The sequence below is a fragment of the Dermacentor albipictus genome, chromosome 1 (genome assembly GCF_038994185.2).
Source record: "Dermacentor albipictus isolate Rhodes 1998 colony chromosome 1, USDA_Dalb.pri_finalv2, whole genome shotgun sequence".
Classification (NCBI taxonomy): Eukaryota; Metazoa; Arthropoda; class Arachnida; order Ixodida; family Ixodidae; genus Dermacentor; species Dermacentor albipictus.
This window is the reverse complement of record NC_091821.1, coordinates 287,176,778-287,204,654: the sequence shown is the minus strand read 5'-3', so window position 1 is coordinate 287,204,654 and position 27,877 is coordinate 287,176,778. Positions and strand designations below refer to the sequence as shown.

The 27,877-nt window shown below is 45.4% G+C and overlaps 1 protein-coding gene across 6 annotated transcripts in view; it reads right to left on the bottom strand.

The window, feature by feature from the left end:
• LOC139054438 (WW domain-containing adapter protein with coiled-coil-like) overlaps nt 1-27,877 on the bottom strand; it is a 436,373-nt gene that overhangs the window by 262,350 nt on the left and 146,146 nt on the right. For all 6 annotated transcript variants that reach the window (XM_070531403.1, XM_070531406.1, XM_070531400.1 and 3 more), the window contains one exon: nt 10,956-11,138. In XM_070531403.1, coding sequence (XP_070387504.1) covers nt 10,956-11,138 — 183 coding nt within the window. The remainder of the gene's footprint in view (nt 1-10,955; nt 11,139-27,877) is intronic.

Genomic DNA, 27,877 nt, shown 5'->3' with positions numbered 1-27,877 from the left:
TCCCAGCTCCTCGGCCAACAAACTTGCTCGTCTCTTGAAGCAGGTGTCATACCGAACGTACTGCGTTGCCATAACATTGAGAGTGAACAGAGTTGAAGTGTGAAGGGCCGCAGAGTACTGCACCACCGCAACCATACCATAGCTCACAAGCACAGTGAAAATGGTATTGATTTGTTTGTGATAATGAACAAAATATTTTGAATTGATTAGACTTGTCTACGGATTAGATTCAAATGTAGAAGGTACAGGGTGCCAACATAACACTAAAAACCACAAGAATAAGTCACATAGAACTGACTTATAACGATACTTGTTTTAACAATATATCAGATATAACAATGAGCAGCCGATGATCGGTCAACTCTTGTATGTGTTTCATGGTAAAGTAAACCACTTATTAAAATGGTCGCATGCCGTGTTCTTAGTTATAACAATTAAATCTGGCATGTGTGCACTGAAAATAATGCAAATCCTAGAGAGAAAGAAATGCGCGTGGCTTGCGCTAGTGGTGCAAGACTGGAGTCAACAGTGGAGCCTGTGATCCCCTAGCTTTTACATGGCTTGCCTAAGTTGTTTGTAGGTTTTGCAAGGTTATGCTAGGTTTTGCCATTGGTAATTTGTAAGTCATTTCTAGGCTTTGCGAGGTTATGCTAGGTTTTGCAAAGTTGTTGTCTCGGCAGGGTTGACACTGGAAGTTTTCGAGCAGTCGAAGGCCAGAATCGCTTTCTCGGCGATGTTGAGCATTCAGGTGCTGCCTAGCACATTCCCTGGACCGAAATTCGGGATCCTTGACTTGGTGTCGCCTCTTCTTGGCCGCAGCTACGGCGCAGTTTTCTGGATCAACTCGGCGGCGACGCATCACTTTTCCCTTGGCAGTACGGCGCTCTTCTTGGTAAGCTTCTTCTTCTTTGGACGTCCGGACTTTCTTCGGTCTTCCCATGGCAGCAGCTCTCACAGGTGGTTGCTAGGCAATGCGAGGCAGCGCAGAGCTGGGCTGAGTTTTCTGGAAACGCTCCACGGTGGAACTAAAGCTTAAACAGCTCCGCTGTTAAAAATAAGTGTGAGCTGCTTCATAACACCCACCTTTGTGCCTCACGTGCCTCTGTTGCTACATCTAGCCGACGTCAAAGAGGTGGAAGGAAGAGGGGCGAGAAAGGCGTGGAGAGCAGAGCACAAAGGCGCTAACACGAAGTAGCCAGATTTAATTATTATAGCCAATAATGTGGCATGGGAACATTGTAGTAAGCGGTTTACTGAACTGCAGGACACACAACAATGAAGGTGCAGCAGCTGCTCATTGTTACCACCCTTGTACTGTTAAAACCGGTAATGCTATAAGTGAGTTCGACATTACCATACTTACTGCCTTAAATTTTGCACCCCTAAATTATCAACCTGATTTTTGAAATGAAAAGAAAATGCCAGGACATCTAAGCACATCTTACAAGTTGTGAATGCGAAAGCATTAATGTCCAATCAAACGCTGCTGAGCGGTCTTTCGATTTTAGCATTGCTAGTAATGTTCTGTAGCGGTTTGTGTTGCCCGAACAACAAACAGGAGCAGCCTGCGGTGACAACGCCGCATGTCACCTACGTTTTGCACGATGAGACCGAGGAAGCAGCAGCGGCCACCAAGGCCAGCAGGCGCACTAAGCAGCTAAGCCTAGTGGGGGTGAGAGAGAGACATATGCGCAGTGTACCAGCTTCCAAGAGCAAGAGTGAGGGTAATGTGGCGTCGGGGCAATGCCCTCTCCCCTCAAGCAATACTTGGCGCGCATCAGTAGGCGTTCCCTTTCGCCCACTCTGCTCCGCTGAGGTACACTCATGATGTGGCATCGCAGCCAGTGAGAATCGAGGTTCCATTTCGCTGCTACAGAATACAGACGCTGGCTTTTTCCGTTAATGAGCCATTTGACGCTTTTCACAACAACAAAAAAAAGAAAAAAGAAAAAAATGTTTACTCTAATACAGTGGAACCTCGTTAAGGAGGGACGTGGCTTTGAAAATCAGCTTCCTTATTTCTTCATGGATTTTGATGAAAATTGGCACAAATGTTTAGACTGTCTCCCTGATGCTTCCATAAAAGTTTCAGAGCGCTATCTTGAGAACATTTTATTCAATTTTATTGGGCAGAATTTTTCTCCCTCTTACTTTTTGGAGAGCCTGGGGCACTTAAAAGACGTGATAAAAAGCTTGTTAAGTACTGACTGCATAGCTAAACGCATGCTGAAGGTCGTGACATTCTTGCTTTTTCTTTTTTCGCAACACAGATTTTTTTGGAGTGCCATATTTTATGTTACCTTCACATCAAGCACACTTTGAGGGTAGACGAATAGCCATATCATAAGCTTACAAAGGATCAAGATAGGAAAGCGAGAATGTCATGACCTGCACTGCAGCCCAAGGAACGAAAAAAAAAAAAAAAACGGAGTCAGAATATGTTAAACCGTAACAAAGAAATCAGCTCCAGAAACTGAGCAAAAAGGCAGAAAAACAGTTTTGAGAAAACAGCTCTCAAAGTTTCACATTCTCTTCAGTTCTCTAAAAGGCACCGAATTTGTAGTCTTTGGGGTGTTTTGTGATGTGGGGCTTCTTTACATGTGCCCTCTGGTTTGGTGTGCTCCCCACCGCCCCCTTTTTTTTTTCTTTTAATAGGGCATGCTTTGCTGCTGCTGCTCTACAAAGAGCATGGTGCCTAGGTTTCAAACCATGTGACGTGCAGAACTCTGTGTGGGCATGAATATAGTTCCAGTGTACATACAGGCAGCCCGTACCCGCAGGCTGCCCCATTGATAGCAATCTCCAGTACAATCAGCGGGGCTTTTTTTTTTTTTTTGGTAGAACTGACCATGTTACTGAATGAAGGCTCTGAGTGTCAGCAGCCTCCCAAGTCATCTTTACTCAACAATGGCTGTAGAACTTAGGATCAGGGAGCCAGTGATAGATATGCAGCTGCTAGATGCTTTCCAGAATTGTACTTTTGTATGATGCCTCGATCACTTCTGCAGCCAGGCGTCTGTGCCAGCCCAAGGGGCCTAGTGAACAGAGCTCATGATGAGGATCTCTTTATGAAGGGGTGGTATCACAGATATTACTACGAGCTATCGTGACAATAGAGTGAACGCGCAATATGCTTGGTTGCGGGTCCGAGATGACGATGCGCAAAATGCCTAGCCGCAGATACAACGAACCGACGCGCAATGTGCTTAGTCGCGCAGTTCGAGGTGCCGACGCGCGAAATGCCTAGTCGCGCAGTTCGAGGAGTCGACCCTCGATGCGCTTATTCGCGCAGTCCGAGGTGCCGACGCGTAAAATGCCTAGCTGCGGGCTCGAGGAGTCGACACTCGATGCGCTTACTCGTGCAGTCGGAGGCGCCGATGCACAAAATGCTTAGGCGAGGGTCCGAGAGATCCGCGCGCTATGTGCATGATCGCCGAGTCGGACGCTCCCTATGCGCGAAATGTTTAGCCGTGTACCAGAGGATTGCGTGTGCGATGTGCTTCGTCACGAATTCCAAAACACTGAGTGCTGAAAGGCTTAGCCGCATGTCCGAGGATTCCGCGCGTGAATCTTGGTCGCGAAGTCCGCGTCGCCGATGCTCGGTATGCTTAGCCGCGAGTCTGAAACGTCCACAAGCGTAGGGATCGGCCACGCTACTGTGATCTCCGCGTAGCGCCCATTTTGACACGTTGAGATTACAGCGAGTGGAGACGTCCAGACTCGTGAGGTGCAAAAAGCCGAGCAGACGACGCGAGCGCCGGACCAATAGCGAACTGCGCTGGAGTCACGTGGCGGGCGCGACCAATTGCAGACTCCGCACAACCTTCAATCATTTGCTTTTTGTGCGCTTGTTTCTGTACGGAATCACTGAAGCGGCAGTGTCCCCCTAAAGGGAGTCACTGATTTTTTTTTTTGTCATATAAAAATGAAATTTTCAGGCAAGGTATACTTTAGCCTGCTAGAAGCATATATGCAATCTATTTTTTTTTTATTTCAAGTAGTTCTTGAGATAATTAATACCTTCTGAAAATCAATTTGCCCAACTTTTCAACAATTTTACCCCTGAATATCAGAGAAAAATTTATATGTACACATTCTAGAACGATCACAGATCACAATGAGACCATCACTGTAATTTTCGCTCTATATTTACAAAAGTTATTGCCATATCTAATGTGGTGGTTATGAAGCTCAAAATTCTTATCTGTTGTATTGCCACATAAATTCTAGCATAAGGGATATCATATTTTAATAGTTTTATTGTGTGTAGAAACTCATAAGGTTTTGAATGCAACAAGAATAATTGAAATCGGACTATTACATCAAAAGATACTGTGGGCAACAGCACGTGTCATAGGAGAAATGCAGCTTTTGAGAAAACGCAAAACGAAGTTCCAGGACATGATCTAGATTTATTCTTAGCAATTATAGAAAGAAATTCAAGTGCACCTTTCACTAGAAGCCACCAGGCACATAATCACCATCGCTCTCTTTCATGCGCCTCTTCTTTATGGCTTGCATGAAATTTTCTGCTCTGGCGTGCTTCTTGTCAGACCCCACTAGCCAGTGCTGGTCTTCTTCAGCCTGTATTCCCCTCTTCATGGTGAGCTCCATCCGGTGCTTATGTCGTCGCAAATGGCACAGTTCACCACTAGTTTCACGGCCACTTCACATTCCCAGTCGCCGTTCAAAGGTTCAACACGTTCAAAGGGCCACGGCAGAATTCGCATTTCGCGCACCGAAGCAGGCGATTTAGAGCCGCTAGGCTTAGAATCGTAAACGCAGTCCCGCTCGCCGCCGCTTCCGGGGAATCTCCGATAAGTGACTGCATTCGGCGGGCAGCTGATAACGAAGACAGCTTCTGTCGTTCCACCTCCGCGCTTGTTTGGCTTCTGTGATGAGAAGCGTGTCGACGTGCGTTGCCCTCGACGTGTTGCTGGCCGCAGGCATCGCATGCGTGGCCGTAGCTACGGTAGCTGCCGCGCGCTCGCTGGCCCATGTCGCTGTGCTGGTTGCCGTCACTGCCAATTCATCCGACGCCAAGTGGGTATCCGAGACATCGCTTACGTTTTGCCCCGAAAGCATGAGCCATCGCGAACTTCCGTCGACCGCCAGCCATCGTTGCGTTGCTACGGTGCACTAGACCACAGAACACCTATACAAATTTAGAGAAGGAAAACTGTACCTTCCACAGTGCAACGGAAATAAGCGTAGCGGTGGCGTTGTGAACTAAAGTATGCGACCCCAGATGGCGCTGTACAACAGGAAACGTAGCGCCTACATAGGCGCTGCGTTTGCCACACAGCAACCAAACTGGCGGGAGCACGACCGAGGAGCAGCAGAATATATGTAGCGCTGAGTCATATCGAGTTAAGGCACACTCTGAACTGACTTTTAAGGGCATCCCGAGCGGTTTTTCGTTTATTATGCCGCCGTTACCCCAAGTTGTGCCACCGCGCTCCAGCTGTTGCATTTCGTGTAGGGCTACTGACAGAATGCGGTTTCCCGGTGGCACGATGGCCTCGACTGGAATAAACGCACACGACACCAAAGATTGAGTAAGCTTGAAAATATTTTAGTTGCATTTTACAAGTACAACAAAAAGCACATGTCTACGCATCCACACAAACGCGGTTACATAGTCAAGAACATAGTCAAGAAATGGCTCATTAATAAGGGTAGCATAAACGCACAAGAAAGAAGACCTAAGCTACAAAACGTGCGGTCGGCTGCTAAGTATAATAATTTCCCTGTCACCGCTTTTATACAGCATCTTAGCAGCACTACCAGGCCGGGTAGTTTGGCGAAAAGAATGCAACAGCTTACGGCCGTCAGCTGCCTCTTCTTTACGGGTGTCATAATTATTCTAATCTCCGCATCAACGTCGTGCAAGTCTGCATACAGGTATCTGTATCTGAACCATATGTGCCAGCTTAATACATGTGTAGTGAAATTATGATAACCACTGCATCTTATCAAACATGTATTGGTTTTGCAAATGCGCATTACAGCTGATAAAACGACATACTGTAAGTGAAGCACAAGAGAACAAGTACAAAAGGAGGATACAATACTTGAAGAAGAAGAATTAGTAGGTGTACAGCAAACAAGCGATGACGGAGAACACACAATGATGCATCGGGTGTTCTGTGACATTGGTTTGCGTACTTACTGTGTTATGGAGATCAACGGCATAAAAACGTACCTTCAAGCGTACTCCCTCAACCACCGCCGCATTCATTATGATAATCAACGCCGACACAAAATGAGGCACTATTTTTTGCCAAGAGTAGACCTCCTTATAATAGCAAGTCTATGTAATGACTCGGAGACGAAACCAGCATGCTTTTCGAAAATGTTTTACCGCCATAGTATTTGAACGCCAACGGCCAGGAAATACATCGATACCAATAGACTGTCGGTGGTTAATCAAGTACAAAAACCTTGACGCTATGAGTAAAAAGCAGCTTCAACAATCAAATTTTAAAAAGATCAACTGCCTATTTGCCTGAGGTAAAGAAACATCCTTAGACACCTCGACTGTTTATGTCAATGGTTTGTGTAAAGTAAAAAATTCAGCATGTTCAGCGCCCCTAGCAGAGAAAGTACAAATTAAAGTATGCGACCAAATTACAGTAGCTCCACTTGCGCGCGTACACTGAAACGCGCCTTGATTGATTTTTCACCCTCTGTGGCCATTTGTTGAACTTGAGAGTGTGCGGGGCCTGACTAGACTATGTGCAAACCATGTCCAACATGGTGCCTCGCATTGTTGGAGAAACGAAACTCCCGGTCATCCAATCAGAGATCAGGATTTACCCCACGTGGTAGAAAAGGCGCCAATGCCGTGCGAGTATTCCCCTTTTTTCGAAAGCGTGTACCTTCATAGTAGCCAGACTTGGTGCCCTTTTCCCGCTAAAAACGGAATATAGAAGAATCTAGCTTTCGAATGATTCCAAAATGGCGGCGCTGCGGATAACGGTTGGCGTAGACGAAGGCATTGAATTCGCCTCTTTTGGAGGGGCGTTTGCGGGCGAAAGCGGTGATGAAGCCGACCTTAGAGCGCAATAACAAAATAAGTACTCATCAGAAGGCATAATTATTGCAGCAATAGCTTTTCTAGGAAGTCTAGATTGCGAAAAAAATTGTTACAAAAAGTCAATTTTTTACAGATTTTTTGGGCCAGAAGACCAGTGTCTCTGTAGTTGGCCGAAGCTTGGAAAAAGTACGTACTAAACCGTAGTACAGTTTAACCGAAATAGCATGACATCGCCCACGTACCTGTCCAAAACGGAACTCGGAGAGAGTGCGATGAAAGGGGAAAAAAACATGCAGTATTTATTCACTTCGCGCGACAAAAATGTTATTTTCCTTTGATGCCGCAGCGGCCTAGCACGATGACGACAGCGGCCTCAAACTTACTGAAGCTGCGTGCCAGCTTTTCAGCCAGCCCCCTCTTCTCGGCAAACACTCGCATGGCAGATTCCTCGTTGGCATTACGTATTCTCCGTGCACGAGCGCAGTACTGCTGAAGTGCCATACTGTTTCCACTCCGTATAGTGCGTGCAGTTGCCTCCGTGTTATTGGCTGCCTCCTGCCGGCCTCTTCCCGCGATGCAAGTCCCGGGGGCACCTTTTTTATTGCCAGGTGCCGGAGTTTGGAATACTTTTCATTTAGAATAGAGTTACGTTATCGCGTCCCTGTTCTCGTCACGACAATTGCATTCACGAGGCTGACGTAACGCGCAGCTTCTGCCACTGTCGGGCCTGAATCGCCCGTGCTGTCGCTTTCCGTGTCGTCCTCATCACTGTCGCTAGTCGACACTTCGGCAACGACAGAGGCAACGATGGCGAAAAGTCGAACCTCGTAGCCGACATCTCTTCGCGGTCGCAGCAGCGCTGCCGAGCAACTTCTTCGTATTCCAAATGCCACACACCGTAGTCATCAGCAGATCCCTGTCGCGTGCCAGCGCCGACCTCTTCGTGTCACATGCGATAGCATGGACGATGTCTAATTTTTCTTCTATGCTGAGCACCTGGCATCTTTTTTATCCGAGCTTCGGCATGACCTGAGTCCTCGCTAGCACGACGCCACAACACTCTGGCACGGCGTCGGGCGCTTGGAGCCCGTTCGGATCTCGGAGGCTTGTTGTTCTGCCGGGTCGCCCGATGGAGACGACGCACCGCTGTGTTTGCGCGACGAAAAGTGGAAACGCTACGTTTTAACCTATGCGTACACAATAAGCTGGTACGGTTTATGCGGATACAAAACACATTATGTTCAATGGCCGCTGAGCCGGGGATTTAACTTTACTACTTTTAAAACTACTGTATAAGCGGGTATGCTTTAACGAGGTTTTATTGTATTTTGCACTCTCTGTCCTGCCCCGCAGCAACCCACCAGCACATACATGCAAGCAGTCAGCAGTGCCGGTCGGCTATAGACTTGGCACTGGACTTGTCAAAGTAGTGCAAAATATGCGGCCGACAGTGCCCACTATCCCCTTACTGACGGAGGGGACAGTGCCCAGCGGGAGCCGCAGGAAGCTGCCGCATTTCTCATGCAGGTCATTGTACGAGATGGGATGTGTGTAATCTCGCGTCATATATTCGAGGTTTTTTTATGCATTGTCTCTATGGGGAGTTCACCAGGACTGCACTAATCTTATTTATTTATTGTTTTTATTTATTGATTTAGCAGTCCCAGGAAGAAATTTTCGCAGGGTGGGCGTACAGATACAAGCACGGATCAAATAGAGAGTTTTAGAATAGGGACCCCAAACGTTTTGGGGCCCCAAAGAAATAGCGTCGAAGCTACTACGCATGCGCGAGACGCAAACTGCGTTTGGGTTTTGCGTTGGGAACGCTATTTCACCGATTTAGCGGGAGCTCAAATAGCGTTCCCAAAAGGTTTGCGTCAACAAACATGGCGGCACCCATCGAAGCAACGGCTCTAACCTAGCACCAAACTGGGTTCGATTCGCGGTAACGCGTGAAGTTCGCAAGCTAGGAGAAGTAACTGCAGTTATCGCTTTCTCTCAACTAACGTGTGTTATGAAGATTGATTCATTAGACGCCGCTGATTCCGAATTCGAGAGTGGATTTTATGGCTCGTAGGCCTAACACAGCTAAGCTTGGCTGGTGAAGGCACGTAAAGTTGGTTTTGTTGCTCAAAACTAAGCACAACTAATTGTTTGCTGCTTGAAGAATAACCTCTAAATTGTAACTAAACGTGAATACACACAAGTCAAATTTACTATTCATATCATAAAATGGTATATTTTATTTAATTATTTCTAATAGCTTTTCTTTGACGCCGTAGGGGCGCTGTCAGCGCAAGACACTGTCCGCAAACGTAAAACCCTATTCTAAAACTCTTCACTCCTGCGTGCCCCAACGCTAACACCCGCAAAGCTCTTTGGGGCCCCAAAATATTGGGGCCCCTATTCTAAAACTCTCTAATATGTTGTAAGCCTGGGATATCACAAAATTTGGGGACGCATAACTGGGTTTAGGATGTGTTTGCGTGCGCACCCTCTTTCGAAGCCCTAAAAAGAAGGGGGAAAAAAAGTGTGAAAATTGCACGAATAAGAACGGCACTTTTTTTCTGTCTAGTGTTTCAATGTTTCTCCCCACTGATTTTTTTCGGGCAACCTGGTTACAACAATTATCGGATATAACAATGGGATTTTCTTGGCACTTGAGAATTAGTACAAGTGGGTTCGACTGTACATCTGTTTTAAAATAGTCAATTTTGCCCTTATTTGAATGTAACGCAATTGACTTCAAGCAATGAAACTCTTGAAAAAACTCTCGTTACAATTGAGTAAATGGGTTAATGTATTAGGACAACCAAAATTTCAGGCACCTTACAACACACCAATTCATTATTGCATTCCACCAGCAGGACCACACTCCAATTTGGCAGTCGAGCAGAAATAGTGATATTTTGGTTGTGATACATCGCTGGCAAGTTCGTCCACCGTGATGCCAACACCTCCTCAAGACAAACTAGAAAAGCCTAGTTAATCCACTAGTCGCCACCATGACCAAACTGTAGGGCAAGCCAAGCCAAGCTGCTAACTTGTACAGGCTGCATTTGCAGTTCATTGTGCAAGTTCTGCGCATTAACAATTTGTTCACTTACATGTTACAGAGTACAGAGCAACTTCTTCAAGCAGTTTCAAGTGGCACCAACTAAACGAGGGAAACACAGGGCAGTGACTGTTGCGAAGAGACCCAAATCATTCAGCTGCTGCTACCTTGCCACAAAATGGAGATTCAGTGCATGCAGTGACTACCTGTAGCCACAGCATGACAAAGGTTACAATGTGGATTGATCAGGTCGCAACCAACATATGTGCGCACAGCACATATGTTGAAAAGCTTGGGCCGTATTCTTTGATGCTCACTTTCGCGAGACAAGCACCAGACACGCTGCCAGCCAAACGCGTTCACGCCAATGCGTTTTATGCTAGTCATGCAAAAGTATCCCTGCAAGTGGTCATCCAAGAATAAGGCATGCCTTCTTCGGCCACATGGGGAATAAAGTTGCATTTTCTGGCGAATCCGATATTTCCAACTCCCAATTATTCCGACTTTCAGTCTTCATTATCGGCCAGAAATTGTACTTGTCCATATCACTGAAATGACGCAATATGAATCGGTATGTAAAAGGAAAGTGCTTATGAATGGCTAGTAGAGATGCCACAATAACATCCTTCCACCTGTGTTCCCTGCAGCTCCTGATTTGCAGCATGGATGTAGCAGCATTTCCACCACTGCATCTTGTCACTGCATGCCCACACACTTGCCTCTTTGAAATTCACAAACCAGGTGAGGGCTTGCCGGGCTACGCAGCTATGCTCAGCATAAGACAAAAGCCAGCATGAGTGACCACAGCTGGCTTTGGGCAAAGGCTCTTGTGCCGACAATAAAAACCTAAAGACCACACACCTTTTCGAGGATCCACGTTGCGCTGCTGCAGACACTTGCGTGTGTCATTCTGTTGCCTTGTTGCTGGCTGCTGGTAAGCTCGGGTTGAGCTAGACACCACAGAGTTGCTACTGCTGCTGCTGCTGCTGCTGCTGCTGCTGCTACTACTGCTACTGCTGCTGCCAGTGGAATGCTTCTCGTTCTCTGTAAAGGTACAGAAAAATAGGCTGCCTCAAAATATTATTCCCGTTTCTTACTGAAACTAACCACATATTCTAGATACACTGCTCCATTAAGTGTGTACAGTCGAAACCCGCGGTAACGAAATTCCGAGGGAACGAAATTCTCGCTGCAATGAAATATTTTCGGATCCCCGGCGAACAGCCATAGGAGTCAATGCATTTCCTATCTCACAACAACGAAACTTCTTTCTATAGCAATCCCTCATCAACGAAATTTTCTGAAACGACAGTCCGCAAATAATCTACTCATGTAACACTAGTTGTGTCCGGAAATTGCTCAAATGCATTCGTTGTGCGCTTAAATTGCATTAACTACTGCCACAGCACACTAGCGTGGCCGCCGCCATCATTGTTTACAATAAAAAAAAGCCTCGCACCACCTCTCGTGACAGACAACAGCAATGATGATGGTGGTGGTCGTTCGCCCGTCGCAACGGGTGACTGCGCAGTGTCCGGGCCAAAAATGCAATTAGCATTTAAATGATACAAATACAAAAAGACAAGAACCGTAGGCGATCTCGCAATGAGCATATTTTATTTAATCCTGTGTGCTGTTACAGCTTGTGCTAAATGCGGAGCGAAACGCCTGCGTGCGCGGCAGCCAAATCGACATCTACTACACGTGAAGGCTCCGATAACCCGGATGATGCTTTAGTATCAGTGGGCTTTGTGTACCGCCGCACATGGTCGTGTGCTCAGTGTCATTGGTGCTATAGTGCGTCAATTGTGTGTCTGTGTGCCAATCGGACCATTTGCTTTGACAGCCTGCTAAGATGCCGCCTCCAGCCAAAAAGAGGAAATTTATGACACTGCAGGGTAAGGCTGCAATTATTGCCCAAGCTGAAAAGGTCAGGAAGAAAATGGATATCGCCGAAGAATTTGGAATTGTGTGCAGTTCGATATCGACGATTCTGAAAAACAAGGCCTCCATTCTCGGCGCGCTCGGAAATGGTGTGAGTGCGAAAAACAAAACGGTGAGCGCTGCGGCTTTTCCAGACGTTGACGAGGCGGTGTTTGCATGGTTTTGTGGACAGCGTGCCAACAAAGTGCCGCTGTCTGGCAGAGTTTTTCAGCAGAAAGCGCTGGACTTCGCATGCATTCTCGGGCACGCTGATTTTAAGGCTAACCCTGGCTGGTTGAGCCGTTTCAAAGCCCGCCACGACATGGTGGCCAATGTCATTTCCGGGGAGGCAGCAGCCGTCGATCCTTTGACAAAGGATCGTCGTCGTGGCTGCTGATCAACAAAGAAATATTGGACCAGTACAAGCACTCTGACGTTTACAACGCAGATGAGACGGCCTTATTCTACGAGATGCTGCCATCGAAGACCCTGGACTTAAAAGGCCAGAAATGCCACGGAGGGAAACACAGCAAGCGGCGTGTAACAATTTTGTTGTGCACCAACATGGACGGCACAGATAAACGGCCACTGCTTGTAATCGGCAGAAGTAAGAAGGCCCGCTGCTTCAAGGGAAATCGTCGGCTGCCCGTACAGTACACCGCAAACCTGAAGGCATGGATGACCTGGGCCATATTTGGCAGCTGGCTCGAGGCCTTCGATATGGACATGCGGAAGGCAGGCAGATCGGTCTGCCTTTTTTTGGGCAATTGCAATGCCCATCATGTCGATGACGTGGAACTGGGAAACGTGCGCTTGATTTTTTTTCCACCGAACTGCACTTCCGTGCTGCAGCTGCTTGATCAAGGCGTCATTCGTAGCGTCAAGTGCGCCTACAAGGAGTGGCTGATTCAGCGTCTGCTGCTGAACCTCCAGTTGAAGCATCCCACCGTAGTGGACATGTTCATGGCGCTTGAGATGATGGCCGCCGCATGGGTTGCCACGTCGCCAGCCGTGATAGCCAATTGTTTTAATCATGCCGGCTTCATTGCCACTCGGCAAGCATCATGTGCTGATCCAGTGGCATCGCAAGAAGATTCGCCTGAAGGTGCACTAGTTGACAGTGCCGACGGCGCAGTGCCGCCATCGCTATCCCACGCATCGGATGAACTTTCTGCCGTGACAGATGGTGTTCCGGATGGCTTCAGCATCGATTAGTTCGTTCGTGTGGATGAAGGTGTTGTCGTCCATGAAGAGATGACTGATGAGGTCATCATAAGAAGCGTTTGCCAAGGTGCCAACGACGCCGACGACCACCAAACACCAAATCAAGAGAGGACTGAGAACCCGCGGGATGTGTTGAATGCCTTCGATGTAATTCGATCATTTTTCGGTGAGCATGATGATGACGCGGCAATGGGCCACTTCTTGCAGTGCGAGTCGAGAGCGGTAAAATTGCCGCAAGGCAAGGCTCGGCAAAGTAAGCCGACTGACTTTTGGCTTTTTTTTTTTTTGCAAGCCAATTTTCTTCCCAGTCTTTTCTGCCTCATTCTTGCGCTAACGAAATTCCCACAAAAGCGAAATGTTTTGCTTTCCCCGGCAATTTCGTTATTGCGGGTTTCGACTGTAATCGTACCGAAATACTTCTAAAGCACTGGCTGGCATTCAAAGAAATTTAGAGGCTTGACTAGCACCAATATTACACACCCAGGCTAATTTTAGCGTCGTTTGCTACCTTTTCAAGAAGCAATGGCTGATACAAGCCGGGCTGGCCCTGGAACACTTTTTGAACATAGGGTCATTCCACACCAAATCTAGTAGTATATTTTAAAACATCACAGATATTGCTGAAAAAATTTCCACATGTATGTTGCACTTCAAACCTCATTCAACATTTATTTCTTTATTGGCGAAAATTTTGTAGCATTTTGGCGACAATTTCTTTCCCGCCCGGCTGAGCTAAAACGCATCCATCAACGTTTTTTTTCAAAAGCACATTGTATGATCCAGCTGTTCAAATGGTGGGTATGGCAAAACAATGAAGTGGTGCAACTGCCAAAATAGCCAATGTTTCAAACGTTTGAACACTTAAGAGTGCTTTCGTACCAGCAAAAGTGAGTCAAATTGCAAAATTTGAATTTTTTTTATTGGAATGCAGGAGAAACCAGAAGGTACAAATTAAATATAGAATGGTAGCCCAGCTGACATAGTACAGCCGAAAAACATTTGAAGCTATGAAGGTTCAGCCTTCCGGCTGAAAATCAAGAAAAACTAAAGAACTAAGAAAGAACTAAATTTCCAACTTTTTGCACAAAGCTACATGTTAAAGGAAAAAAAATTGCTTTGGTGATCGGCCTAAAAATAACTGTGATACATTAACAGATATCTCTACATGGCTGCTATGCATGTGAAAAGGTAACAAAAGGTATTACTTTTTAAATAAAAAAATAATTTTTTGAGTCTTTGTGTCAGCACTTCCTTTTCTCTGACATGTGCCCAAGCTTGCCGGCCTGGGATGTAGACGACGAAGCTGGCTTTGTTTTGCAACGCAGATGACGGAGAAATGGTGTCATGGTCTCCATTTTATTGCCAAGGGATGCACACTAATGCAATGCTTCTTGTGCTTGGTGTGTGCCAGTTGAACCATAGTCATTGCACAAGGAATATTGGAACGTATTATATTTGCCAGGGAGTTTTCCAGAGTTAATAGGTGTGTTTCATGCAGTTTATAAAAAGAAATATTTGCACACAAGTACCTACTAAATTCAGAATGAGTGCTGATATCATTCACGCAAAGCATTCTAAAAGACATGTTGCACTGCAATACAGTGCAACATATCCACATGCATTGCGACATGCAGGGAGCAGGACACTGTGCCCAGCTCCCTGGAATCCAAAGACTGGACTATGCGAGTATAAAGCAACTTCATAATTGAAACAGAGAGCTTATACAAGCGTGAACAAAATCGGCTGGTGTTGCACGTTACCGCTGTTTGACGGCCTGAACAGGCTCGGCTACAATATTCATGTGTGCCCTGTTGATGTCCACTTTTCACACTCAGAGAAAAAAATACAAATAGTGAGCCGAGCCTGCATCGCTTATGTCACTTGTCTTCATACTGATAACAAACAAAAACAGCCACAGTTTGTTGAATAGTTTTTCGGGCCCATTTTATTAACAATCTCTCCTTGCTTGCGGGCAAGACATCATATATTTACGCTGTCTGTGCGATGCACTATAAACATTTAAATAAACTGTTTTTTTTTTTTCGTTAAAAAGTAATAGCTTTTTTTTTGTAACTTATCACATGCATCGCAGACATGTAGAGCTATCTAATGATGTATGAAGGCAAATCAGAAAGCCTTTTTTTTATATATATAAAGCCAAGTTACGGTTATAAATGCAAACTCAACATATCCATTCCCAGCGGTGGACCTTTCTTGGACCTGCCTGGCCTCAACTGCGGGTAGCTCTGCCGCATGGCACTGCTGTCAGTTCCTGAAGATGGCGGTTGTGCTTCACAAGTCCACGGTGTATGAGCAACAAAGTGCGATTCGTTTCAATGGAGCAAGGGAAGAACGACCAACAAATTTCACACGGAAATGCAGTCCACGTATGGGGAAAGGTGTCTCGCTTCGAGAAGTGCGAGGTGGTGGTGTTGCGAGTTCGCAAAAGCCTGTGACAATGAGCATTCAGGGAGGCCGCGTGCACCGCTGACTGACAACTGATGACGAGCGCCGGTCATTTCACTGGGAGAGTCTGGACCACCCATCATACAATCCAGACCTGGCACCTAGTGATTTCCAAGTTTTCGATCCACTGAAAAAGTTCCTGGTAGGACAGTGATTCACGTGCAAGGATGACGCCAAGACAGCAGTCCGACGTTGGTTCCACAGTCAGCCAGACGAATTCTAACACAGGGGCATCTTAAATTTAGCGCTGCAATCGGACAAATGTCTGAACCAGTGTGAGGACTATGTGGAAAACTAGGGCAAGGTACGTAGAATAGTACGTATATTTGTAATGAAATGTATGTACCTTATTTTGGCTCATAAAAATATGGGCAAAGCTTTCCGATTCTTCCTCGCATCACAGATATTTTTAGGGTGACCACCAAAGCAACTTTTTTTTTTACCTTGAACACAAAGCTTTAAGTAAAAAATTGAAGCTTTAGTTTTTTTTTTCTTTCTCTCCTTCTTTCTTTTTCCAGCTGACAGGCTGAACCTTCAAAGCTTCAAATATTTTTCTGCTTTGCTGTATCAGCTGGGCTACCATTCTATATTTAATTTGTGCCTTTTAGGTCTGCCTTCATTGCAAGAAAAAAATTAAAACTTTGCAATTTTACTTTCTTCATTTTACACCACTTCATTGTCTTGCCATACACACCATCTGAATGTCTGTATCGTACAACATGCCTTTGAAAACAAATGCTAAATGGTGCCTTCTAGCTCGCCTGGGCAAGAACAGCAACTTTTCACGAATATGCTAGAAAAGTTTTCGGAAGAAAAATAAATGGGGGCAATGAATTATGAATTTCAACAAACATGTACATTTTTTCAACTATATCAGTCCAAGAAATGGTGGCTAATTTGGTGTGGAATGAACCCATAATGAACAAAACTTAGATGCAAAACGATGCTGCCATAAACACCCGAGTTCAGCAGAAAATCTATGATGTCATCATAAAGATTGCTCATGCTTTTCTGCAGCTCTGTCATGCCCTCGTCAGCTGAACTGCACATTATGCAATAGTGCTCTCATACGACTAACTAGGCTTAAGTCGATTCAACTCCAGTTAATTCGCTCCTGAACGAAGGTTCTGGCCGGCATTCATGCATTTCTATGGACTAAAACTTTAGTTATTTCAATCTTGAAATTGTCCTTCACCAGATAATTCTAACTTGACCAGTCAGCACACACACTCCCAACCCCTATGGTGACTCCAATATCAATGCCTTTAGTCGTAGCATCTGTCTAGATGAAGCATAGAGGACAGTGAATGCATTGAACACATGCCACCTCCCGTCAAAAACACATTTCCAGCCTGCCCTAGGAAAATTTGCAAGCAATAACCATAGCTCACAATGTCCGATTACAGTATTTAACAGATTCTAATACATGCCTTTCCTTTTTTTCCCCAAAAAGATCAGGCCGATTGCCTGCGCAGTAGAACTGGATACGAAACCAAAACCGTTGTCACGGTGTTTGTATGCTTTACCACCTAATACAGATGTATTGCGGCAAAGTAGACTTTACTTAGTAAGTATTTGAGCTAATGCTTTTTAAATTAATCAGCAGTGCATCTTGGCCTTTTTTACTACACCTTGTTTAATTCGACTCGCCGGATAATTCAATCAATTCAAATGGTCTTGTCAGGGTCGAATTAATGGAAGTAGATTGTATTAGCTGAATTCGTGAAAATATTTGTAATATACTGGTAACCACACGTCAGTGTGCATCGATCCCAGCCAATTTTACCAAGCAGTGTGTGGCAGAAGTTGTCTTGTATATGCTATAGCAACAACTCTTTTGGCCAATGACGAGTCAACCTTCGCCACCTTTCTCGATAACTGTTTTTTTTCTTCTGCGCAACATGGTTTTCGTCAAACATACTGCTGCGAAACACAGTTACTCTCGTGCACTGATAAATTGCACTGCATTCTTGACCAGTCATCTTGCGCCGATTGCGTCTTTTTAGATTTCGCGAAAGCTTTTGACAAAGTGTGCCATCAATTGTTGCTTTATAAATTAAGTCATCTTAATCTTGATCCACATGTCTTTAGATGGATTCAATCTTTCCTTCTCAACTGCTGGAAGTTTGTTTTGACTAATGGGACAACCTCGCCGCTTACTAACGTGCTATCTGGTGTACCACAAGGATCCATCCTCAGACCCCTTCTATTTTTAATTTATATTAATGACCTTCCGTCCACCCTATCTTCTGCCAGCCACCTTTTTGCTGACGACTGTGTAATTTTCCGTGAAATACATAACCTCAACGACATTAATACTCTCCAGACTGTTCTTAATATGGTCTCTAACTGATGTAAAACTTGGAAAATGGAATTAAATATTAACAAATGTAAGTTCATGCGTGTTTCTCGCTGCTCTAACACTCCCCCTTCTTCTTATTGTCTTAATGGCATTCCTCTTGATTCTGTCGCATCATATAAATATCTAGGCGTGCATATATCACGAAACTTAACAAGGAATGCCCATACTGAATACGTTACCAATAACGCTAATCGCATGTTAGGGTATTTACGTCGCAACTTCTCTGCTACTGCTTCGTCCTTAAAACTCCTACTTTATAAATCATTAATACGACCTAAACTTGAATACGCGTCATCTATATGGGACCCTAGGCATGAAAATATCATATCTTCTCTTGAACTTATACAAAATAACTCCGTTCGCTCCATTTTTTCAAATTACAACCGTACTGCAAGTATCACAGCCATGAAAACTAACCTTTCGCTCCCATCTTTAAAATCTCGTCGGAAAATCAGTCGCCTCACTCTATTTCACAAGGTATATCATCACGTCACGCTACATGACGATCTTATTTCACCACTGGAATACATCTGCCATCGCACTGATCATCAGCACAAGGTTGGCATCCAAAAGTGCAAAACTAAAGCTTGTTTTCAGTCATACCTTCCCCAGACATCTGCCGAATGGAACCGCCTCCCTCCCAATATTGCAGCCATTGAGGATAATCAATGATTTCTAGATGCACTAACAACCTTTGTTTGTTTTGGAGAATGTTGAAATAATGTTCTAACAAAATTCACTGTATTGTATTTATTGTCTTTGTAACCTATATTACCCACTCCCCTCTGTAACGCCTTTGGCCCTGAGGGTGTAATTAATTAATTAATTATCAATTAATTAATTAATTATTAATTAATAAGTAAATAAATAAAATAAATAAACTAGATGGATGGATGGATGCATGCCATGAGCATCCCTTTGGAACAAGGTCGTGGTTTGTGCCACCGAGCTCTTGTTATTGTATTACCTTATGTCCTACCTATGTTAAAAAAGAAAGGGGGAAAAAAACCCATGATGAACTCCCACAACCAAACTTTCTGAACTACTATTGTGAACTTTGTTTTAGTAAGCCTCTGTTTTTTTTTTCCATACTTTTCTTCTACCAATCTTCCAAGCGCCTCTTACTAATGTCTATTGCGGACATGTTTACTCTCCCCCTGCTCCCTCTCTGAACCCAAGGGCTTCAAAGAGTCCATTGGTGCCTAAATCGACCACTGGGCAGATATCTTCACATTCTAATAAAACATGCTCCATCGTTTCCCTAGGTTTACTGCAGCAACCACATGCTTCTTCTTCCTTCTTATATCTCGCTTTGTAAGTGCGTGTTCTAAAGCATCCTAATCTTGCTTTGAAAAGTTAAGAGCTTCCCTTTGAGTTATGATAAATCGCTTCTTTCCTGATTTCGTTTTTTCCTTTTAACCCTTTGACGGTTTTCGCCGTACATGTACGGCAGCGGTTTTCTGTCCCGCAAGGTCTTCGCCGTTAGGTACGGTTTCGATCCTCCGTTTGAAATTTCGCATCATAATGACGATGCACGCTCACTGGGAGGTGCTGCAACCTCTTAGGACTTACAAGAGGTGTTTGAAATTCGCGCTACCTTCTTGGGGAGATAAACAGAACTTACTTCTAGCTTCAGCGCGTCGCGCAGACTGCGGCAACACCCCTTTTGCAGTTTCGGTTTCGCTGCGTGATCGCAACGGAGGCGCGCGAAACGTCATTTTTCTCTTTGTTGGCACTCTCTTGCAGATGCGGTGTAAGTTGATTTCTATCTTGATTGGCGCTGCTCTTAGCTTGCTTATAACCGCCGCTCGCGAGGTATTCTCGCTCTCAGCGGCAACGCGCTTTCACGGTTTCGGTTCTGTCGCAACGGAGTTGCGCAAAACGCGATTTTTATCTTTGTCGGCACGCTATCGCAGGGGCGGCGGAAGTTGATTTCTATCTTGATTGGCACTGCTCTTAGCACGTTTATCACCGCCGCTCATGAGGTATTCTCGCTCTCTGTGGCTGTGCGGAGACTCATGTTCCAAGGAGTACCACACTCTGAAATACTATTGAACATTTTGCAGTTCTGAGTGATGCTGACACCAAAATACTGTTCCTAATTTTTTTTTTTACTATTTATTCCCAACTTTATACATCTTGTACATTCAAGATCCGTAATAAAGTAATTTGACCGCCTGGGAAAGTTTTCTTCAAAATAATTCGACCCTCAAAGGGTAAAGTAGTTACTCACGGCAGATTTCTTTTCCATTGCGGCCGCCCATGAGATTTCCTCAGCCTCTCTGATTTTCAGCTTGATGTTCCTTGATGCCACATTGCTCACCATACAATACAGGTTGTATATTTGCTGGTAAGATTCCTAGTTATTTTCTTCCACTATGATTCAATGTTTTTTCTGTACAAATCCCTGAACACTCTCCCAGCCCATTTACTTTCTTCCATATAACTCTTCCAAATGGATGGATTGATGTTATGAGCATCCCCTTTGGAAGGAGGCAGTGGGTTTGCGCCACCAAGCTCTTGTTATTTTATTGTCTCTTAACTCATCATGACAATGTGCACCCTCTGGTGCCAATGACGATTGGATTTATTATGAACTCTCCCGCAATGTTTTCAAACTGTTCAATGTCATTGAAAGAAACACTTGCCACTGCAAATATATACACTCGAGAGGGTCTTTTTAAAAGCATTTAAGTTGTACTTTCTTCACTAGGCTGCCCTGAATAGCCTATCTGATGTTGCATTTGAAAATAGTGTTTTAATTTGACATAAACACCACAGGCTGCACGTGCAACCATGACACATACTGCAAGTTCTTTTGTCAATCACAATGATTCCAGTGACGCCGACTGGTCACTGGACAATCAAAGTGATTAGTGCTGTGCAGCGTCTTGCCTGTCATGCCATTAGCAGTGACGTCACAAATGAAGATAAGGCATAACGGCTCAGGCATCACCCATATGGGCACAAAAATGAGGTAGACCCTTTTGTCGGAGTACAGCTACACCCTGAAGCACTGGCCTGGTTACCAAATTGACCATGCCGATAGGTTAAGCCGACTACCATTGCGAACTCCCAATTTTGCCGATGATTGGCCCGCTGACACGCTGAGAAGACAGGTCACATAATTTACCTATTTGCTACATTACTAAAGAAATTATAAGGTTTTCAAGGGGAAAAAAGAATGCCAGGACTTTTTAGGGTCTTGAAAACAAACTTGTCAATTTGAAGGGTTTTCAGGGGTTTCTGCCATGTGAGGTATCACTCACATGGCAGAAACCGTATAGAGTCGAAATCCGGAGTAACAAAATTGCCAAGGAAAGCAAAAAATTTGACTATGCAGGAACATCGTTAGCGCAAGAATGAGACAGGGAAGCCAGGGAATAGGCTTGCAAAAGAGATTTAGTGCCAAAATTCAGCAAGCTTACATTCCCGAGCCTTGCTTTGCAGCAATATTACAGCTCTGAATTCGCACTGCAAAAAGTGCTCCATTGCCACGTCATCGTTGTGCTCGCCGAAAAATGGACAAATTGCGCCAAAGGCATTCAACACATCCCGCGGGTTCATCGTTTTGATTTGGTTATTGGTGGTCATCGGTGTCATCAGCTTCACACACGTTACTTATGATGGCCTCATCAGTCACGCACGACGTCTTCGTCCGCACAAACAAACTAAAACGCTGAGGCCATCTGGAACTCCTTTTGCGATGACACGAAGTTCACCCTATGCATTGGTCAGCGATAGCAGCACTGCACTATCAGCACTATCATCGAGTGCATGTTCGGGCAAATCTTCCTCCGGTGCCTGTGGATCAGTGCATGATGCCTGCTCAGTAGCAATGAAGCTGGTGTGATTGAAACAATTTGCTATCACGGCTGGAAACATCGCACCTATGCAGTGGCCACTACCTTGAGTGCCCTGAACATGTCCATGTCGGTGGGATGCTTGAGCTGGAGGTTTAGAAGCAGACACTGAGTCAGCCTCTCTTTGTAGGTGCACTTGACGCTGCGAATGACACCTTGATGAAGCTGCTGCAGCACGGAAGTGCAGTTTGGTGGGTGAAAAGCCAAGCGTACGTTTCCAAGCTCTACATCATCAACATGATGGGCACTGCAACTATTAAGGTATGTCACCACCTTTAAAAAGGCGCTTTTTCGTAAAATAAAACTTTTTTTTTTTTTAGATTGCGAGAATCCCCAAACATTCAAAAATGTTTTGCAGCGAGAATCATGTTCGTATCTTGTTTAGTTCAAAAGTTACAGCCAACTTTCGAACAGGTGGTGAACAGTTCCGAAACCGAAACTGATGTGTTTTGGTAACTGAAACTGATAACTCGGCGATAGTCAACGGTGTATATTCAAAATCCTAGGCAGTTTGTAAGGCTTCCTTTCTTTAAACATTGCTTTAGATTTCCACAAGGGGGATGCATGACGCTACAAGCGTCTCTGGCGTCTCAGTTGTTTACTTTCCGTGCGCTTTATGCTACCGCTTTGAATGCTATCGGATTCGTCCTTTTTATAAGTATTATTTTTTGGTAGCAACAGTAATAACATACGCTGGACATTTTTATAAGAAGGCATGGCCAAGTTCAGGATAAAAAGGCGATTGAAACGGAAGTTTCTTGGCAATCACCACACAATGAATGCTCCGACCGAAGACCATGCGGACGTGAATGTATCGGCGAGTGCTGCAAAGCTTGGGAAGTTGGAGAACAATTGCGAAGTGCCATTGCAAGAACCTCTACTGCAAGGTAATAGGATTATAGATATGGAGATCCTATCATCTGTTTTTGCAAAACTGGCCTGCACAGAATGCAAGAAGACGACGCTCAGATTGGAAGAATGCCCATCCTACTTTTTGGTTTATATGATGCTGTGTGCTAGTTCAATGATGGCAACAGAAGTACAGCAGATACTTTGAGGGAAGCAGGCATCGAACCTGGCCATCACACTCTCGTAGGATGTTGCACCAGCAACCAGCACCGTGTGAAGAAGGCCCTGCATCAATCAACAGGTGAGGGAAAACATCTCTGCAAGAAGAAAGACAAGCAGCAACAAAAGCCAAAAGAGAGCTCGTGGCAGCTAAGGAGGGTTTTAGCTATGAACCCGGTGGATTTTAACTTCCTAGAGCATGATGATCTTGTTTCTACAAAGATTGAAAAACTTAATTGTTGTTTTTCTCAAAACTTGATTTCTTGCACTTTCTCCTTGCACAAACAGTTATAACTTCAAAATGAATAAATATTTTTCAATGAAATTTTACACGCTCGTTCCTTCATTACTAGCCTGTGCAATGAACTAGAATTAATGAAATCTAATGGTAAGTTTGGATATAATCATGTTTTATGTCAAGATATGCAGACAAAAGTGACAATATTTTTTTTCTTTGATATTTTTGTTATAACTTTATTCCCAATCATCGGATGGCAAAGATCCTAGTTGGTTGCACAGCCTGGTTAGTTGGCTAACTCTGTGCCAAAAAGTTTACGACTCCTGCTCTCCATTCCCTAGTTATGAATGTTCGCGTAACAGCCAAGTTTGGGCAATTTTTTGTCAGTAACAAATGTCAGCATGGTTTTTCTAACCCTGTTTTGCTTTTGAATATCATATAAAACGGTGCATTATAAGGTCAATGTGAAATAAAAATTTAATGGTCAAAATTAAAAAAACAATTGAAAAAGGTGGTGACATACCTTAAAAAAAAGGGCACACCGACCTACCTTCCTTCCGCATGTAGTTATCGAAGGCTGCAAGCCCGCCAGCCAAATATGGGGCTCTATTCTGGACATTCCGCCATTTTCTTCAATGCATGACATAGGCGCACATGTACAAAATGGCGCTGGTGGCCGTGTTTTGCTTTTGTAACATGACGCAAACATGACATTTTGCCTAAGACACTGAAATGAAGTCAGTGAACCTAATGGCGTTGATAAAGCAAAACAATTTTCCTCCTCATTAAGGGGGAACCTTGCACCTGAAAACTATTTTTATTGCGAAAGCAATACTGCTCGCACTTTCGGCCCATCGGTGGTCGTGGCGCCTCCTTACACAGCTGCGCGTCACGTGACCGTGTGACGTCACGCCAGACCGAAAGACGGGGCCCCAGCTCGCGGCATCGATGGTGGAGGCAAAGCCTTGCGCGCCGTTGCTGCGGCGCTACCGAGAGAGGGCGCTCGCTAGTGTGACGTCACGCCAGACCGAGAGACGGGGCCCTAGCTCGCGGCATCGATGGTGGAGGCGAAGCCTTGCGCACCGTTGCTGCAGCGCTACCGAGAGAGGGGCGCTCACTGGTGTGACGTCACACTAGGAGGATAAATGGGGCTACAGCTTGGCTCCTCGCAGTGGTCGGCGCGTTGCCTTGCGCTATGTCGGATGATGTATAGCCATAAGTTTAACAATGGGCAACCATGTCCACACCATCAGCCGAACCAAGGCGCAGCCAAGGGTATTGCTTTCGCAATCTTCCAGGCTTAACCAAGCTAAGCCTTCAGCCAAGTTTTTTTATTCTTTGTCGATTTTGAGGAGTTTATGCATTTCAATGTGCTAGCTTTCCAGAAATTGAAGAAATTCAGCTTTATTGCATAATTTCTTTGGAGGTGAGCTATCTACCAAACTATACATGATAAACATTGCCACCTGGTGTTTTGAGCCAGCAAACGGTCAGCACTGCATGCCCAGCAAAAGACGAAGTGAAAGATCCCGCGTCAGCTGGAGAACCGTCCCTTCGTGTCTGGCTGCTGGTACTGTTTGCTTACTCTTGCCTTAGTGCTTACTCTTGCGTGACAACTGTGGAGGTGCGGGGTATCCAATCTATGCCCCAAACCCCTCTGAGCAGCAGGAGCTCAGCCTCGTACCGGTGGTTACACCTGTACATCGCGCCAGCAGAAGGATCCGTGGACAAGCCCGTTAGGAACGGCCTGCAGAGGTGCCGACATGCAAAGTTTTCTCAGCCAGCTGCAGCTGCGAGCGTGGTGAGCTTCCCCGAAGAGACCATGGAATCCCTCACCCCCTACCGTGGTGACTCGTCTCGTAGGGACGACGATGTGCCGCGTCAACACCCCCTCGGCACCGCTATGACTAAATGCGATCGGCGGATAACTATTGTTAGTGAAATCGCCAATGCCTTTACGGTTCGACGGAAGCAGGGGGAATTCCTGGAAGGAGATGCCTTGCGGTGCCTTCTGATCAGCCTTTGAAGACGCCAATCAACAGACGGCCGAGGTGGCCGCTGTACGAGGTCAGCTCGGGGATTAAGAGGCGCTTGCTCAGGTCAAGCACGGTGACCACGAGAACCCACTCTCCTCAACGTGGTCAGTAAAACCTGAGTGGCAGTGTGTATAACCCTCCTCCAAAAAGGCGCGTCGACTACGATGACATTGGACGCTACGAATTGGCGGTGAACTGCAGTTTTTCCCTCACCTAGGGAGACAGAGCGTTTATAAGCAGCTGTTGTCGGCTGCTGAGTGTGCTCATGCACGACAAGCAGTGTTTTTGGAGCTTCGTGCTCGTATGCTGTGTGTTTCGTCTTGCATGCTGCATTTGGGAGCCACGCCAGACTATCGAATGTATCCCTTTTTCTAATGTAAATATGTAAATAAATCCTGTGCTCCTAGTTTTCTATGAGAGCAAGTTCCTCCCTACGACCACGTCCCAAGCATGAGTGAGTTGGACGACGGCTTGGGCCCGCTATCACATAGTTCATGCCAGACCACAACCCTTACAACTGAACGCCAGCGGTGAGATCGTCCTACAACTCCAACATCCCTAAGTTTGGACTCCTCCCAGGGAAAATGGCAGCTCTGACCACCCAAATCGGTATGGAAGGCCCAACGCCGATTCATTGTACGCTACTCAATCTATGAACGCCGAATCCCTTCTACGGCACCATACATAAGGATGTTGAAGATTGGCTGGTGCACTACGAACGTGTTGCCACGTTCAACATGTGGGATGACGCAGATAAACTGAAAAACTTATATTTCAGCCTTAATGATGGCGCACGTGTTTGGTATGACAACTGTGCAGATACCCTAACTTCATGGGCAGAATTCACACAACAGATTCTTGAGACGTATGCGAGCCCTGATCGCCGAGAACGAGCTGAGCGTGATCTCCAGTCCTGTATACAAATGCCGAACGAAGGTGTCATAATGTATGTCGAGGACATGACACGTCTCTTTCGACGAGCCGACCCCAGCATGTTGGAAGAAAAAGCGCGGTGCCTGATGGGCGGAGTAGAAGAGCAAGCGGTCTCGTGCGCAGTCCTCCCAAGACTGTGTCAGAATTTCTTTCCGAGGCCGTCACTATGGAACAAACTCTTCGGCAGCGGGCATTATCATACGAATGCCAAGTGAACGCAGCCTCACCTACGGACTTCTTTTGAGCTCTCAGGGGCCACGTCTATTTTTTTCGAGAGCTCATTCATTCCATAATCTGCGAAGTACTCCAGAAACTGTCGGTACCCAGCTCCTTGTCCAGCGTTCTCTATGACGTAGTTCAGCATGCGCTGAGAGAACCACCCTTCAACACAGAAGCTCAACTGCTAAGAACTGACAGCCCCCGTATGTCATATTCGCAAGCTTTGAGGCAACCTGCCCCACCTTCCTCCCCACTTCACACCGCGTGCCCTGCCATGCTACAGCCCTACTGACACGTATGTGGACCGAAGATACATTGACGACGACACTACCTGCTGATTACCGACGAAGAATTTCCTCGGACATTCCTGTACTGCTTGACGGTCGTGAACTGACAGCTTTAGTGGACACTGTAGCGGATTATTCAATAATCAGCGAAAAACTGGCCACAATTCTGAAGAAAGTGACGACACCTTGGAATCAAACGCCAGTTCATACAGCTGGCGGGCACATCGTCATGCCACTCAGCATGTGCACAGCACGAATACGGATTCGCTGCTCTACGCTTGTTGCCAGCTTGAGCATTCTCCCTGTATTCTCGAGACCTAATCATCGGCATGGACTTTCTCAGGGAGCACGGAGCTATCATCGACATTCGACAAAGCCTGATTACTTTCTCGACGAAGAGCGCTACAGCAACGACCAACAACCTGGTGTTTTGAGTCAGCAAACGGTTAGCATTGCGTGCCCAGCGAAAACGGCAAAGATGACGACGAAGTCAAAGATCCTGCGCCAGCTGGAAAACCATCCCTTCTTGTCTGGCTGCTGGTACTGTTGCTTACTCTTGCCTTAGCACGTGACAATATCGACATACGAAAATAATGTGGAACTAAAGAGAGTGCAAATAAGCAAGTATGGTGTTCTAACCCAATTTTATATGAAATGAGAACATTGTAAACTTCAGAGAGAGAAATCCACCTTTCTGCTAAAAAAAGAAACATCAAAAATATTTATAATAAATGCAACAATGTTATTTCATACATTTGCGCTCTCCGCAGCTTTGCCTTTCAGGAGAAAAAAGAATTAAAGTGATGGCACAAGTAGAAGCAGAGATAATACACCTCCAATACATCATATTGAACAGGTTAATGAAATATGTGGAGGACAATGACATCCTACCGCACAATCTGATTGGTTTCAAATCAGGCTTGTCCACACAAGATGCCATGTTGTTAATCAAACATCAACTGCTATTAGCTAAACCAAAAAACACTCGAGCTCTCTTGGGGTTGGATGTCGAAAAAGTTTTTGACAGAATTAAGCATAGAGCAATACTTGAAGTGCTTTCCGAACTGGGATTGGGGAGAAAACTCTATGAAGTGGTCAAAGCCTTTCTTGGAAATCGTTCAGCTCACCTTAGATTCGGGGATATTAAATCAAAGAAGATGGATC